A 16901-nucleotide genomic window follows, 5' to 3' on the forward strand; every position below is an offset into this window, starting at 1 on the left:
TATGTAACTACTAAAGAGTGGAGTTGGGATTTGAACCCAAGGAGTCTGAATCCAGAGTGTGTGCTCTTAACCACTGGTGTCCTCCTGCCCCTGTAGTTAAACTCGAGTCCTCACTTTCCCTGTTGGTGAGTCGTCACCCAGGTTCACAAAGCACACGTCACTCACGTCCCCAGTGCAGCGGCTGCAGCCTTACCATCAGGCCTACCATAGCAAAACCATGCGGTAATAACGTTCATCTTCATCCTTTCTAAGAAAACAATTGTGAAAACAAGAAAAATACGTGTTGAAAATATAAGGAGCTGCTCAAGTTCATTGATGGGTGTAACTCCCAGCCTTTCATCCTCCAGAGCCAAGCTTCCCCTTTGTGTCTACACAGAGCAGCTAGAGGCTCGATCCGAACGAGTGTGAGAAATACATACCTTTGTGTCTACACAGAGCAGCTAGAGGCTCAATCCGAACGAGTGTGAGAAATACATACCTTTGTGTCTACACAGAGCAGCTAGAGACTCGATCCGAACGAGTGTGAGAAATACATACCTTGCTTGAGATTTTGTAGAGGATGTGCGGAGGGGTGGAGAGGGAAACGTCGGTGCTCGTGGCATCTCCTCTTCAGTGGCCACAGCGACTCGCTTCATTCAGCTTCAAGCAGCGGCCGTTCTCTTCCTGTGCCTCCTTGTCAGCAAAAGATACCCTCTCCTTTCCTTGCTTCCTAAACATACCTCATGGAAGACTGTTAGGTGTGACACAGTTTCAAGGAGGTTTAGGCGTCGCCAAGGTAGTGACAGCACAGGCGGGAAACATTCTCACACAGAACATCAGATGTCACTATATGCAGATATTGTGTAAGGAAGCTAGAGAAAATGTCATGAAGAAAATCAGAAAGAAGAGAAAATATAGTTGCTATTCAGTAACTGGAAGCGGACCATCATAAAGCTCTTCATCCTCGTCGTCTTGCCCTCGAGTGGGCTGAGGAGGAGGAGGAAGGAGAAGGGTTGGTTTTGCTGTCTCGGGTGGCAGACGCAGAAAAGGTGGAGGAGAGAAGGTGGAAGGGGAAGCGGGAGACGCAGGCACGTTTGGTGTAATTTTACTGAAAACAATCCACGCAGTTCAAACCCATGTTGTTCAGGGTCAGCTCATAGGGAGCTGCTCTGCCTGCTATTTCCACTAAAGATTACAAGTTCTATCCTGATGTGGTCTGCCACTGCATGTGTGCAAAGCCCCACGAGAGCTTCCTGCATGGCAGCTCTCCTCTGTGCGTGATGAGTATCTGAGTCACATGCCTTTTAGATGCACAGGGCAAGAGCCAGGTCCAATTTTTGGTAAAACATCGCTGTTCTGCACAAAAGCAAAATCAATGGTATTTTGTTCCTTTAGCATCTTGTTGCTTTTCTTTCTCCTAGACAATATCATCAAGAGGATATTTAATATTTTGAAATTTACCTGGGTCCTATTTCTGGCAACAGTGGACAGTTTCACCACTTGGCTTAACTCCATTTCAAGGGAGCATATTGATATATCTACAGTTCTGAGAATTGAGCGATGCATGCTGACCAGAGAAATTAAGAAGGTAATACTGCTAGTGCAATTCTTTTTGCTCCTTCCCACATTAAGAAGACATTAAAAGTCAATGTCCAAAACTCCAGGTAGGATAAGACAAAACCCTTTCTTTCCAGGCAGTTGTTGCATAACCCCTTTGCTTTTCTGTATATTTAAATCTATTCCACACTAAGAATTAAAATAATTAAATGTGCTTGCACGTGCACCACATACACGCGTGCACACACACACACACACATACATCACAGAAGGGCAACTTTATTCATCCTATCCCTCCCCTCACCACAGTTTGCAGGTGTACAGACATTGCCTTGTTCTGTATCCGTATAGTTAATCAATAATTATAGTTTTATTCTGGAAAGTGTAGAAAGTGGTGTTTTTTTTTCTTCCTCCTGAACACTGAAGTCTGGAAAGTTTGATCTGAAACTTTTTTATAAGAAAACATAGGACATACGCAGAACAACAAAATATATGGTTTAAAGATTGTAATTAAAAATAATAGTTCATTTCTTGAAAAGTTACTATGATTAGCAAAATTATCTACCTATAAGAAGACACTTACTTAGATCTACCTAGTAATGTTGGAAACCACTTATGAAATGAGTCGACGTCAATCCCCACTTGCCTAGCATGGTCCTAATCCTTATCCAGGCATGCTTGGGTATGAAAAGCTGTCTGCGCTGAGAAATGCGGGGTGGCTGTACAGGCAGGCGCCTCCATAGGAACGGTGGCAATGTCTCGTTCTCCTCAGGGCAACGTTCCGACTCGGGAGAGCATCCACATGTACTATCAGAACCACATCATGAACCTTTCCAGAGAGTCGGGACTGGACACCATTGACGAGCGACCCGGAGCTGCTTCAGGTGCACAGACAGCCCACAGGATGGATAGTTTAGATTCACATGACAGTATCTCCAGGTATTTCACTTTCTAACAATGGGTTTACTTTTGACAAAGGTAAATGAGGTGAATGTCATCAAATATAAGAAATGAATGTGTGAGGTGAAAGTTAATCAAAACCATGCATGGACCCCCACCCTCTTCCAGCTGTCACCATCTGTACAACAACTATAAGGAACATTGTCCTTGCCTAGAAGGAACCAGATAAAAGCTGGTATCAGTAAGACAGGATTAGCTATATCTGTATGACCCAAAGGCACGGTATAGAGATTTCCAAGCTGGAGGCAAGGAAGAATGATCCCTCCCAACCCCAGAGTTACTGTTTGTGTCAAGGGTTACATCTTTATTGCCTTTCAAGCTAGCTGATGCACGAAGTGTCTTCTGCATTAGGGTCTTCTACTTCTGTTGCCATCTTTGATCTTTCCCTTCAGAATTGTTACCTTAAGGTTTGTAATAAAAATTCCCAAAAAGTATTCTGTTAGCTTCTATCTTCTCTGAGTTTACTATCGTATGCATTGTTTCACAACAGGATTATCAAATGACACAGTACTAATGGATTCGCCAGGGGCCAGCACTAAGCACTGTACCTGGGTTACCTCAATTTATCCTCTAAGACCCTGCGAGATGCATGCTATTATTATCCCTGTTTTGCAAAGACAGAATTCAGTGACAGAGAGATTAAGAAACATACCCAAAGTCACACAGCTAGGATGTACATAAAAGCGGACCCATAATCCAAAATCATGTGGTTTAGCTCAGAACCCAAGCTCTCAACCACCCTAGTGTGCCGTCTCTCATTGTCTCTTCCTGCACCACAGGCCAGCTTACTGCCTGTCCCAGAAGAGCCTCAGAATTCTTTGCATCGCAGTGCTCTAGGTAGCTGGTGACAATTGTACAGAGCTAGATTCTAAGTGAAAGCAGAAGTCCCTGTCTTAGGACGTAAAATTGCCTTGTTTAGGGTGAAGAACTAGAACGAGTGAATTACACCTTATAGCCACCTTCACAGGTAAAGAATTGTGTCACCGAGAACATTCATGTTTTGCTTTTTTCATGAAACTTGTGGAGTATCAGCTATTCTTTGCCAAGCCCTGGGCGATTCTGGGAGAGGCATATAAAGATAAGAGTAGTCCCCTAAATGGTTTAGCCTAGGAAGAACTGAGATAAGGCCATTACCTCCTTAAATGCTGCCCTGGGGAGGACAGTAGAGATTGGTGTCTCTGACTGCTGGTCAGAAACTCCTGGATGGCTTTAGAGTCACACTTTATAGCAAGGCACTAATGACCTGGAAAAGTATTTGTCCTTCACAATTGCTGGATGTATTTCCAGATGAAATAGAAGGGAGCTGAGACCATTTTATTGATACCAAACCCAAAATAGACAACTGGACATTGGACTGAGTGAGGAGATATGGGTAAAAAAAAAAAAAAAAGTTTTACTCTAAAGTGCTGTTTAACTGTTGCTGCATTCCTGTATTTGAGCCTCTCTAATTATGCCTATTATTTTGCTACCCAATAATTATTATTGATGCAGGTCCATATTTATTGGTATGAAAAGATCTTTGTGGCCGGGCGCGGTGGCTCAAGCCTGTAATCCCAACACTTTGGGAGGCCGAGGCGGGCGGATCACGAGGTCAGGAGATCGAGACCATCCTGGCTAACACGGTGAAACCCCGTCTCTACTAAAAATACAAAAAGAAATTAGTCGGGCGTGGTGGCGGGCGCCTGTAGTCCCAGCTACTCCGGAGGCTGAGGCAGGAGAATGGCGTGAACCCGGGAGGCGGAGCTTGCAGTGAGCCGAGATCGCGCCACTGCACTCCAGTCTGGGCGACAGAGCGAGACTCCGTCTCAAAAAAAAAAAAAAAAAAAAAAGAAAAGATCTTGGTGAAATATATACACAATAAAATATATACATATATTTTGTAAAAATCCAAGTTTTAAAATAAGATGTATGCTAAGCCTAATTTAAAATATATGCATTCATGCCTAGATTGATTTAGAAGTCATATTTGTGCAAATAACACTGTGCATGGATATATCCCTGCCTGCCCCCCTAAAATAGGTATTGATTCTTTTAAAATCTTTTGAGGGATAATAAAAGAGACTATATTTTTCTTTTAATTTGTTAATAATCTTTGCTTATTTATGAGTTTCAAAGACAGACATTTCATCTATTGTATATTTTTGTGGAAAGAAGAAACATTTAGGACAGAAACTCTTTATGATTTCAAGGTCAAACATTTATTTCCTAATGGAGATTCAGTTTAAAGCTTTAATTCATAGAATAAAATAATTGATTATTAGAAAACTATGTCATCGTAAAACTTTATTTTTCAGTTTCTTTCTACCCAAGAATATGCATATTTCTCAATTATTAATTTCTGAAACCATTAGTAATATCAAAAGTTACAAAGAGAACTTTTAATATCATGTTCTTCCACTGGTGAGTGTTACCAGAGTCTCATTGTGTCTTCCTGGAAACCTCCCACAATCAACATTTTGAAAGGGGAGCTTCTGTCGTCTTCTTTGACAGATTCCATTCAGACAAAAGTCATTCTTTAGTTTGAATTTTATTTTTATTTTTTGAAAACTATTAGAACTGTTCTACTTAGAAGCTTCCAGAAGTATTAAATTCATTCTTATTGCAACAATCAATTGATCGTTGTATTTAAACTGAATCATTCTCTCTTTAATTTAATTCAGTGCACTTAATTCATTTTAATGATAAAACTTAAAATCCATGTCTAGCCCCAGGTTACCTAAGTTCTTAAGTAGTCCAGCTAGGTCCTCCCTTAATCCTACAGGGACCCTGCATGGGCAGGTCTGTGACAGCCTACAGGTTTGTGCAGCAGGGTGGGTGGGGAGCCTAGATTTGTCCAAAGGTAGTGAGCACTCGAGATGCTGACTGGTGCTGCTTCCTAGTTACAGGGTGAACAAAGGGATATTGGGTATCTAAACATTTCTAAATCTACCCACTGTAGGAACTATTCATGATCAAACAACCGTTTTTCGAAAAACAAGAGCATGATAGGGTGAAAGAAATGCTGAGATTCTCTACACGTACATGTCCCAAATGATGTTTCTTTGATTTGTTCATTTATTTTTGTGTAACATTCACACGCATCCCACTGCTCTCAGCTTTGGACTGTACTGCTCTGTATATATCCATTATGGACTGGGTCTGATCCAAACTATGTCTTTATTACTTTTAAATTCTAAAATAAAAGGTTCAGACAGCTCTAGGGAACTTAACCGAAAGTCATGATCATATTCAACTGGAATCGTTCCCTCCCACGCAGTGAAGAATACGATCATATACATGCGTAGCATTGACTTTGAGTACTGCACCTTTGCATCTTTCTTCAAGAAAATATGCTGCCCCGTCATGTGATTTGTAAAATTTTTCAAATGCCTTATTTTAACCTCCCTTCTAGGTTCATTTTGTAATACACAGAGATTTTTTTGTTACCTGAATCTCCAAATGTGGCAAGTGAAATGGGTAACGAATAGAATAGCCTTTCTTCATTAATTTGTGATGACTCTAACAGTAATTGGTGACATTTTTAATGAACCTCTTTTGAAATTTCATGAAGTAGTCTCCCACAGGGAAAAATCATACAAAGATAAAAATTTTTTTCACACCATCTCAAGGATTTTATAGACCTCCTGAGTATCACACGTGAGCCTGGTTTGAAAACAGATGCTCTAGAACCAAACTCTGAATCAGTGGCCTCAGAGAATATTCAGAGGTGAATTGAAAATAAATTTTTCATAAAGTAAACATAGGTGAATCCTATCTTTATGACATTTAACTGCGTAACAATGGACAATATGTCCCATTAAGAAATTAAATATTATAAATCACAATTAAGCAGGAAAAACAACTGGTTAAAATAAAATCAAGTAACTGCCTTTAAATCTGACCTAAGGTTGCAAATAGGAAACCACACTCTTGATAAAAAATTGTGAGTTAGGAGATATTTAAATCCATCGATTGCTTTTTGACAAAGACTGTCAAAATATCCCCCCCCCGCAATTTTAAAATGGTCAGTCAGTAAATACAATAACTAGTAGGAAACCAGCACCTTTAGAATTAGGTTTTAATGTATTTTTATTTTGTTTCTCAACCTAAAGAAAGGGGAGACAGAATAGGGCCGATCTTGTTGCCAGTAAAGGATTTACCACAGTTGCCCTTTTCTGCAGTGAGCCATATTTCTAGGCTTTAGAAACTTTCAAATTTCCAAATAATCATTTGTCTACACTGTAGTCTCCAGGAAGCCACGCTGATTGCTGGAAAGGTAGTAACCCTCCCTAGAAGAAGTTCTGCGGGGGAAGTCACTGGGAAGGGTCTGGTGGCCAGGAGGCTGCCACTCCCAGTGAGGTTAGGCTCACCCAGTGTGGCCAGCGCCCTTCGTGGCCCCTGCTCCGAGGCCAGTGGCATGAATTTTACCTTTAAGCAGACAGTAGACGGAGTCTGGGTGGGATCCTAACAGGTGGATTTGTAGTCCCTTTGACTTAGAGAAGAGTCACGGTTTCTTTCAAATCCAGATGTAAAATGGCAAACATTTTTTAATGGTTGCTTTATGTAATCAGATAACATCTACTTTCCTAGAAAATATATTAGCTTAAATTGCTACAGAAAACGTTAGTTAACGTTCTGAGGGGCATTCCCAGGTAGGAGGTGGTTAATATTTTAAATATGTCCTCTGAGGGGTTGCCATGTGTTCCTGGGGTGCTCGCAGCGGGGGGCCCATCAGGCAGGTGATGGCAGCCATCCCCTTGGGCCTGCTGTCTGGGCCTATTTTTATACATTTCCTCCCCTTCCTATTCACTTTTAAACTGTCCTGGATTGGGTGACGTATTAGTTGTCCTACAGGGAACCCAGCTGTGTGGGATTTTGTAGGTTCTGAGAACTCCATCCAAGAGTTAACAAGATAAACAGGGCTTTTGAATTAGAACCATCAGTTCCCATGAAGAAAACCTGAGCAAAGCTGCAGGAGACTGCACAGGCTATGGGGTTACATCTCTGTAAATATTAAATGAAATACAGAAGTGCAAAGTCCCCTCATCCAGAAACATAAAATTGGGGCCCCAGAAAGGGGCACTGATTCGTCTAAAACCCAACATCCAGTTAATGTCAGCATCCTAGTCCTCACTGTGTTCATCCAATGCTGTTCTATTTATCTTGTCATTGTCTCCTCATTTTATCCAGGACATGGTGACATGGTGACATCTAAAGGAGTTGGGGCAAAACAAAACAAAACAAAGCAAAACCAGCCTCCATGTCCTTATTAGAGAGTATTTTTGTTGCTCACAGGCTTATCGCCCTCACTGCCTGCCCCTGTCTTGGCCACGTAGCTGTGACATGCACAGCAGCATGGCCAGCCCCACTGAAGCAGTTATGGCTTGTGCTCCAGCACGTGGGACGTGAAAAACTCTTTTAACAGGTTCCATGAGTGAGTAACTCAAATTCGCTCCTCCCAGGCCTGCAGTGGTCACTGCATCCTGAATATCTTCCATCCTGCCTCAGGATCCTTGACTGACAGTGTATGGCCGTGCAGGCCAGGCACCTAGTACTCTCCTAAGTGAGTTCACTTGATGACAGTATTCAGCCTACCACGTTCAGCCTGGAAATCAGGCATCCTGTATCTCTAAGGGTCTGTTTCTGTTCCCTGGGTCAGCCAGCCCATGAGCACTCAAGTTGGAAGATAAGTATTCCGGTTGCTTTCTCTAGAGGATCTTTGGGCTATCTGTCCCTCTTTGGGGTTGAACCATGTGTGGGAACTGAAACGATGCCTGTGTCACACCTCTGTGTGCTTCCTCTCATGAGCATCCTCACCCAGCAGCATCCTAGGCCTGGATCTGCCATCCTCCTTCGCCAGTCACTGCTCCATTGGGTACCAGGAGATGAGGATTTTAGGCAGTGGGTTCTCTCCATCATGGCATCCACCAAGCCCTAAAACATGATCCAGAAGAAAAATTAGGCAAAATGAAAAGTTAACAGACAAAATGACCCTGCCATTGCTCAAGTTCCTTTGTTCTTTCCTTTACAGCCTTTTATTTTATTTCTGATGTTGGTTTATATCCACTGCATATTAAACCAGCATCCCAACTACACGCAGAGCATCTCATTTGGCTTAACTGAATATCACTCCAAAACGGGGGTGCAAAATTCAGTTTGTTGTCATTCCTGAGTTTCCCCTCTCTAATTCTGGAGACTGTGTTTTAGAAAGAAAAAAAAAGATTGAAATATTTTATGTAAATTCTACATGAGCAGTTATTTCTTTTTAAGCAAATTGGTTAATAAATGCTCTTAACTCAGGACTGCAAGCTCCAAATAAAGCGTATTTTCTTTCATTTAAAAAAATCCTCTGTTATGAAGTTATAATTATATACATTATACTTTGTGAGAAAAATATTGGGACTCGTCATTTCTTAGTCCCACCCAGAGATTCCGTTTTGTAACGTGTCACTAGCCAATATGTTTTTTAAAATCCAGTGCTCGTGTGTTTCAAGGTTGTGCACACAGGTCCTTCCCCGCGCCCGAGCCCCGCTGCGGCGGCCTTCCTTGTCGGTGGTGTTGGTGTCATGTGTGGTTCGCTGCATGGCAGTGTGTTGGTCAGTCGATCCGTGTATAACCTGATGTGTACAACTTGGTGTTTTAACACTGTGTTTCTGTAACTGTTTGCGCTGCTAGCTGCTACACTGAAGCAACCATGCTGTTCTCAAGGCAGTCCACCCTTGATGATTTAGATGGACAAGAAATTCCTAAAACAAGTGAGCGTGCTCGGCCTAGGCTCCGTAAAATGCTCAGCATGGATATGTCCTCCTCATCAGCTGACAGTGGCAGTTTAGCATCAAGGTGCTTAACTTGTGCATGCTTTGTTCTGTCATTTTAATCACCTCTTCCCCCCTTTATGTCATTGCAAATACAAGTTCTTGTGACGTATGTTTTTATTTCATTTTTATTTTAAGAATCTGCATGACTGACAGAAGCATAACCACTGCCCTCTCTGAGATGTAATTGTTCTCAGGACAGCATTATATTAAACTAACCGCTCTTTAGTTTTTGTCTGTTAGGAGTTTCTTTAAAAATCCGTATCACAAACATTCTCCTCCATGTTTTCAGTATTTCACACTTTCCATTTTCAGAGACATACGCATGTTTCCTCCATAACTTAGAGCTTCTGTGGGCACTGCTCAAAGGGGGAACTCTGTTTGCGAAGGTAGAAAACTTCTTCTCATCATTTAACCAAAAGATGCATGCAGTAGGAAGAAAACTAAAAATCTGTCGTAGGTAGTCATTTTCAGTGAATATTGAATAAGTCTGCATGTTATTTGCCTAATTGACATAAAAGTCAGAATATAGTTTACCATTGGTTTTTAAAAAGAATATTATGCAGCAGAGTGCATCACCTTTGTAGCCTGTAACTTTTATTTTGGGGAAAAAAATTACTGTGGCTTAAGTTCTCTGAAATCCTACCCTAAAACAGTATTCATTTAGAAATAAAATTATTTGCATACAACCCGAAAACTCTTTTTGAATTGCCTTAGGATGGTCGGGGGAGACACTGAACTCGGCAGCTACACTGTGCTTCTCCTAACATGAAAACAGCCCAATCCAAAACAAGTTACATTTTGACTGCTCACGGTGGCAAGTCAGAGGGCATCTTCTTTTCTCTGGCAGCTGTATATCTCCGTGCAGCCCTGCAGTACGCTGGCACTGGCATTGATGGGAGTGCCTTGGCCATTTGACAAAGTCCTCTGGCAGGCATGTGCCTGCCATGCCAGTCCATTTTCTTGACCTCTGAAGGTACTCTCCGCCCCTTGGTGCCACAGGAGATCCAAACCAAAGCGAGCATGATTAGGATTGATGACGGTCTTAATAGCCGTGAGACCTGGTGTGGGGTTGGCTCCAGTAGTCTGGAAGTTGCCTGGGCAATGGGTCAATGGCATGGCCTTCCTAGGAGGTATATCTAATTGAGGTAAGTCTTAGCAAAAATCGGGTTTGGCCTGGCATTTCAGCAGCCCCTCCATGATGTGCGCACTCAAGGACACAGCCCTGGGGATTCTGAACACCTGAGCGGGCATCAAAAGCTCAGGCCCATCTGGTTCTTCAGTCACAGGATGCCGTGAACGGCTGTGCCAAGGTTCATCCATTCGTTCACTCATCCATATGTCCATACTGGTGTCTGTGACAAGAAACATGGGTGCAGTCTATGCATTTGAGAATCTCAGTGTTTATGGAACCCAGGTGGTCACACATGCCATTCAGATAAGAGTACATATTTCAGAGTCTAACACATCCTCCCACATCCAAGACAGATTCCCAGTCTCCAGGTGGATTTTGCCCCTCTCCCCTCCATGGCTGGATGTGTCTGAGGCAGAGCAAGCCATGAATGTCACTGGCTGCCCTCTTGTCATTGGCCAACCTTGTCTGCATGGATCTGACAGGGAAAGTTAAAAGAATATAGGAACAAAAGAAGGAGACAAAGGATACGAGAAAAAAGAACAGAACGCCAAAGGCAGGAAGTGAGGATGAGAGTAGAGAAGCTTCTGGAAAAGGAGCGCTCAAAGAGGAACTGGTAGGAGAAGATAAGTAAAGTAGTCGGGAGGAAAGAACAGAAGCGCACCCTGGGGTGGAGTGGGCAGCTGGAAGGGAGAAGGGCCAAGGAGAGCTCGCGTGGGGGGAGAGTGGCTGGAGTCCCGTGTGGAAGGGGAAGCCCTGGGCACAGTGCAGGGAGCTGGGACGAGGGTGGCGATTCCATAGACGGGATGCACAGAAATGCAAAAAAGGCAAAGGATGGAAAAGCAGGAAGAATAAACATGACAGAAGGCTGGCATGTTTTATCAAGCACAGAGCTGTCCAGTGTAGCCAATGTTTAATCATTCCCATTCCCCCCTCATGGTCTAGGTGAGTCTGTTGTGCAGGATGCAGGGTAGAATAGCTATTTGCTAAGACTTAGCTCTTGGTCAAAACCTTCAGAGCTTCTCCCCTGCAGGGATGCCCCCGCCTTGAAGCAGACAGAGCAGTGGGTAAACTGTACTTTGCTGATATGGAAACAGACTCTGGAATCCGAGGCTGTGAATCTGGATACTCTACACTTGTTACGGGGGCGGGTTCTGCTCTTTGAGAGCCATGTGACTGGCTCTGGTTCTAAACTGTGTGTGTGCACTGTCAACATTTGCATTGGAGAGGCTGCTGTTTGCAGTGTCTGCAGAACAGGAGTGATTATACCGAAAGAACAAAGCAGATGGAATGCAGGGGGAAAAAATGGGGCATTTCCTTAGGAGTTCTGATGAGGTCTCTCAGGAATGGGAAAGAGCCCCAGGAGTGTGGATGCTAAGACAGGGGCTCTGTGCCCACCCTTTCTCCCAACAGCGAGCCCACGCAGTGCACCATGCTGTACTCACGCCAGGGGACCACTGAGACCATTGAGGAGGTGGAGGCTGAGCAGGAGGAGGAGGCAGGGAGCACGGTGCCTGAGCCCAGGGAGGCCAAGGAGTACGAGGCTGCTGGGTACGATGTGGGAGCCGTGGGTGCTGAGGAGGCCAGCCTCACCCCAGAGGAAGAGCTGACACAGTTCTCCACCTTGGACGGGGATGTGGAGGCCCCACCCTCCTACAGCAAGGCTGTGAGCTTCGAGCATCTGTCCTTCGGCTCGCAGGACGACTCTGCAGGCAAGAACCACATGGCCGTCAGCCCGGACGACAGCCGCACCGACAAGCTGGGGTCCAGCATCTTACCTCCCCTGACGCATGAGCTGACGGCCAGCGAGCTGCTGCTGAACAAGTAAGGGTCCAGCGAGCAGGTCAGACACGTATCGTGAATCGCCACTTAAATATATGCCCTCATTCTGTATACAGAAAAATTCATATACAGAAAAAAGTTCACCTAGATACTGAGAGGAGACAGACAATTCCAAGACTCTTTGCATTGCAAGTACAAAGCAAACTCCATGACTGGTTCTAGAACCAGCAAAACCCAGAGCCTTGTGTTGACATTTCTTTCTATCATAAAGTCTGATATTAGGTTGTCTCTGAAGGAAAAACGGGGACATAGGAAGTGGGGGACACAGCAGGGAGGATAGTGCTAAATGAAAATCAGTGATTTGGAGAAATTAAAGACAGGCATGGCCGGGCATGGTGGCTCACACCTGTAATCCCAGCACTTTGGGAAGCTGAGGCGGTTGGGAGTTAAAGGCCAGCCTGGCCTACATAGTGAAACCCCCTCCCTACTAAAAATATAAAAAAAAAGAAAAAATTAGCTGTGCGTGGTGGTGGGCACCTGTAATCCCAGGTACTCAGGAGGCTGAAGCAGGAGAATTCCTTGAGCCTGGGAGGCGGAGGTTGTGGTGAGTCAAGATCGTGCCATTGCACTCCAGCCTGGGCAACAAGAGCAAAACTCCGTCTCAAAAAAAAAAGATAGACATATTATCATGTGGTTTACTTTAACAGGATGTTTCACGATGATGAGCTTGAAGAGTCCGAAAAATTCTACGTGGGGCAGCCCCGATTTCTGCTGCTCTTCTATGCCATGTACAATACCCTGGTGGCCCGCTCAGAAATGGTGTGCTACTTCGTGATCATCCTCAACCACATGGTCTCTGCCTCCATGATCACGCTCCTGCTTCCCATCCTCATCTTCCTCTGGGCCATGCTGTCCGTCCCCAGACCCAGCCGCCGGTTCTGGATGATGGCCATTGTCTATACCGAGGTAGGCCTGGACGCAGACCCTTGTGGATAGCTTCAGGCGGCTATGCAAGGTCAAGCGTACCTTGTGTCCCTGTGCCCTCTCTCGAGGTGGGCTTGCCCTGATCCCAGTTTCACATGGAACATGCAGTTCCATAGACATTCTTAGATACACAAATCGTCAGCAGCAGCAGTTACCTAGCACTCACAATTCTAAAACTCTTTTCACACTTCACACCTCACATACGGTGGGTACTGGCTTAATCCCCTTTAACAGATAAGGACACAGTATCAATGAGATTAAATGGCCAAAGTTGCCCAACTGGTGAGGGGTGAGGACACTTTTGAAGCCTGGTTGCCTGACCTACAATATTAACCACTGAGATGCCTACAGGCTTCTGCAGAGTCGAGCGCAATGCCTGGCGTCACAGGGGGTTCAGTGAATGGACCCTGTGTTAAATGATATCTTCTGGCACTTTGGACGTAGTTTGAATATATCATACATACTTTTCATTTTTAAACGCAAAAGTAAATATCCATGTGTCGCAAAATCGTATAAGCACCCACTTAGCGTCTGAAGGGTGGATGCCAGCCTGTTTTCATCCCATGTGGGGTATGAGGAGCCTTCTGCTCACTCTTATGTTCCTGCTTTCTGTCCTGACCTGTTCAACATAGACAGGATCACGAATGCCCCTGAAAACCATACAGGGACTTAAACAACAAAAAAGCTCGATATTCTTGGTGCCTGGACAACCATGGTGCTTTGTGTTCTCAGGTTTGCGAAGAGACGGATTTTCTTCCCTGACTTGCAAGGAAAAGTTTTCACTTTCAGCAGTGCTGTAATTACTTCTTAAATGACAGTGCTCATGCTGGATGCACACCCAAGGCCTAGAAGTTTTGTAGGTTATAAGTAATTCAGTAGCAAAATTAAAACAAAGCTATACGGTAAAGCATCTCAAAAGTATTTGGTTTAAAGTATTGATAGCATGCATCTTACTTCCATAAGGAAAATAAAGAGTAACATCACTTCAGGATGTAAATGACTGCCCGTTTAGAGAATGGGTGCCAGTCTGTAACAATGTGGGTACATTTATCAGATTCCCTTTCTTACCTAGGGCTGAAGTAAGAGGAAGTACCAAGAATGTGGAAAAGTGAACAAGAGACTCTTGTATAGCTTTCACCTTAAAAATAAAATATTTCTGGCTCTAGTCCCAGCACTTCAAGAGGCCAAGGCAGGAGGATAGTTGAGGCCAGGAGTTCAAGACAAGCCTGGGCAACATAGCAAGACCCCATTTCTACAAAAAAATAAAAAACATTAGGCAGGAATGGTGTACAAACACCTGTAGTCCAAGCTACTTGGGAGGCAGAGGTGGGAGGATTGCACCCAGGAGTTTGAGGTTGCAGTGAGCTATGATTGTGCCACTGCACTCCACCATGAGCAACAGATTGAGACCTCATCTCTAAAAAATATAAAATAAAATATTTCTATATAAGTTAAGTTGAGGCTCTCCCTTTTCTTGTCACATTGCACTGAGGACTGAAGTAAGCGGGAAATTCTTAATGTTGATTTGCTCCATAATACAAACCACATGTCAGAAACCAAGAACCCTGCTACACACCAGAATACAAAGATGAATAGAAAGCAAATATGCATTTCTGTTTTTTGGTGGCTCCCAGACTAACGTGGCACACAGATATGATGAGGAAAGTGAAAACTACATACATCTAACCATGTGATAGATTGCAAATTAAAGAAGTACAGAAACTAGAAAGATACGAATATGTTCTGTTCAGGTTTCCCTAAATAACATATTTAATAGCTGTGTAATTACATCAATATCTAATTAAATCAGTATAAATGCCAACACCTCAAAAGAAGAGGAAATGACCAATCAAAGCAGTGGCCTGAGGCGTCCGACTGGCCTTGCTAGACCTACAGTGGAAGGCACTGTGACAGCCAGGCACTGCTTCTGTTGTGAAGTCAAGAGTCTGCGAGAATGATACTTTACTGTTCCACATAACTATGTGCTTTCCTACCATCAAAACTGTGAAATGCGGGTCTCTTTCTTAATTGTCGTATTGCTCTTTCCAATATACGGGTATATCTGTTCCTAAAAGAAGGAGTAATTTTTTAAATTTCTGTCATCTGTGTGTAGGTGGCAATTGTAGTCAAGTATTTCTTCCAATTTGGGTTCTTTCCCTGGAATAAGAACGCGGAGGTGAACAAAGATAAACCGTACCACCCCCCAAACATCATAGGAGTGGAGAAGAAGGAAGGTTATGTCCTTTATGACCTCATCCAGCTCCTGGCTCTGTTCTTTCATCGATCAATTTTGAAGGTACTGCATGTTAACAATTAATCCGTTCAAGTAGGCCGTTGCAGTCCCCGTAATCGTCCTAGGTGTCCTGGACATCAGGATTGGTGATGGGGCTGAGGGGCTGGTGCTTGGCATCTACTCATATGTTTTTTTGTTTGTTTGTTTGTTTTAAAAGAGAAAAGGAAAAAGTTACATTCATTTAGTGGACATTTTTTCCAACACTTGTGGTACTCAATAACAGAACTTACAATAAATCTGGGAGAATATTTCCCCATGTTTCCAACCTAGGTTAAATGCATAATCATGAATCCACTTTGTGGAACATTGCTTGAATGATGTGCAGTATCCTAAGGCCAGATACACTAAATTCTGCCTCCGGTTTAAGCCGGAGCATCGGAGAGCCACAATGTGCGTGGATCATATTGTCTCATCTCCATCCCAGCTTCAGCCTCCCTCCTTCTAGCAGAATTGCTTTCATTGGGTAGTTTCTTGTCATGAAACCATTAGCTGTTGGTGAGAGACCACATATTAACTTGCCCACTGAAACCCAGAGCTGTGCTTTCTCCTGCTTATTGTGGAGGAGGCCACTCATGATCCTGCTGGACGAGGACCTTTATACAGCATGGCCCTGCCTCAGCCTCAGGGACTCCTGTCCTTCTGAGCAACTTCGTGTGTTTTTCCTTCTCACATGCTGTGAACTATAAACTAAACCTGTAAATATGCCACTTAATTCTAATAAACAGAAATTATTGCATAGCATACATTTTATGTATGAATGTACCTCTTGTTACAACCTTACTTTCCTTCTCTCACCTTAACCTTGTGTCTTATATAAAATATTGTAAATTCCTTTTATCCAGGAGTATCTTTCTTAGTCCCTAGAATCCTTTTTAGAACAAGGCTTGGCATAAGTTAATACATACACGTACATATACATACATGCACACATAGATATGTAACAGTGTGTTTAACTTCTTCTGCCCTAGCTCAGTGAGCTATTTCAAACTCGGTTTCATCTGAGTGTACTCTGGTCAACCTCCTCACTCTAGCTTCCATCACTTTGCAAAGTACCCAAGACCTCAGTTTGGAGGGAACCTTAGCTGGGTCGTTGGGGTGTGGCAGGTTTTTTAAAGCTATGTATCTAAGGAAACCAGTTAGCCACCGTTCTTTTGATGGATATGTTAATTACTTGAATTTATTTAGTATACTGACTTTTATTATGAACATATGAATAAATGTATTAACCTTGTTTTTTCAGTCTTAGAAATTCATTTTTTAAATTTCGGTATTTAATACTTGATGGTGTAATTTTGATCACTTCAGAATTCTCTTGCAACCTTTGCATTCTTTTGTATCATTTAAAATTATTATAACTCTTTAGGCACTTTTACTATCTTTTCATCAATGTTCAAATGGCTTAACTGCTGCAATTTTATAT

The 16901-nt window shown here is 43.2% G+C and overlaps 1 protein-coding gene across 11 annotated transcripts in view; it reads left to right on the forward strand.

The window, feature by feature from the left end:
- Positions 1–16901, forward strand: part of PIEZO2 (piezo type mechanosensitive ion channel component 2) — a 465650-nt gene that overhangs the window by 423462 nt on the left and 25287 nt on the right. For 10 of the 11 annotated variants that reach the window (XM_050767526.1, XM_050767528.1, XM_050767521.1 and 7 more), the window contains 5 exons: positions 1401–1567; positions 2309–2475; positions 11836–12246; positions 12912–13170; positions 15302–15484. In XM_050767526.1, the coding sequence (XP_050623483.1) occupies positions 1401–1567; positions 2309–2475; positions 11836–12246; positions 12912–13170; positions 15302–15484 (1187 nt within the window). Of the gene's footprint in view, positions 1–1400; positions 1568–2308; positions 2476–9150; positions 9316–11835; positions 12247–12911; positions 13171–15301; positions 15485–16901 lie in introns of all 11 variants that reach the window. The other variant, XM_050767531.1, reaches the window with a different exon arrangement.

The sequence above is a fragment of the Macaca thibetana genome, chromosome 18 (assembly GCF_024542745.1).
Source record: "Macaca thibetana thibetana isolate TM-01 chromosome 18, ASM2454274v1, whole genome shotgun sequence".
Lineage (NCBI taxonomy): Eukaryota > Metazoa > Chordata > Mammalia > Primates > Cercopithecidae > Macaca > Macaca thibetana.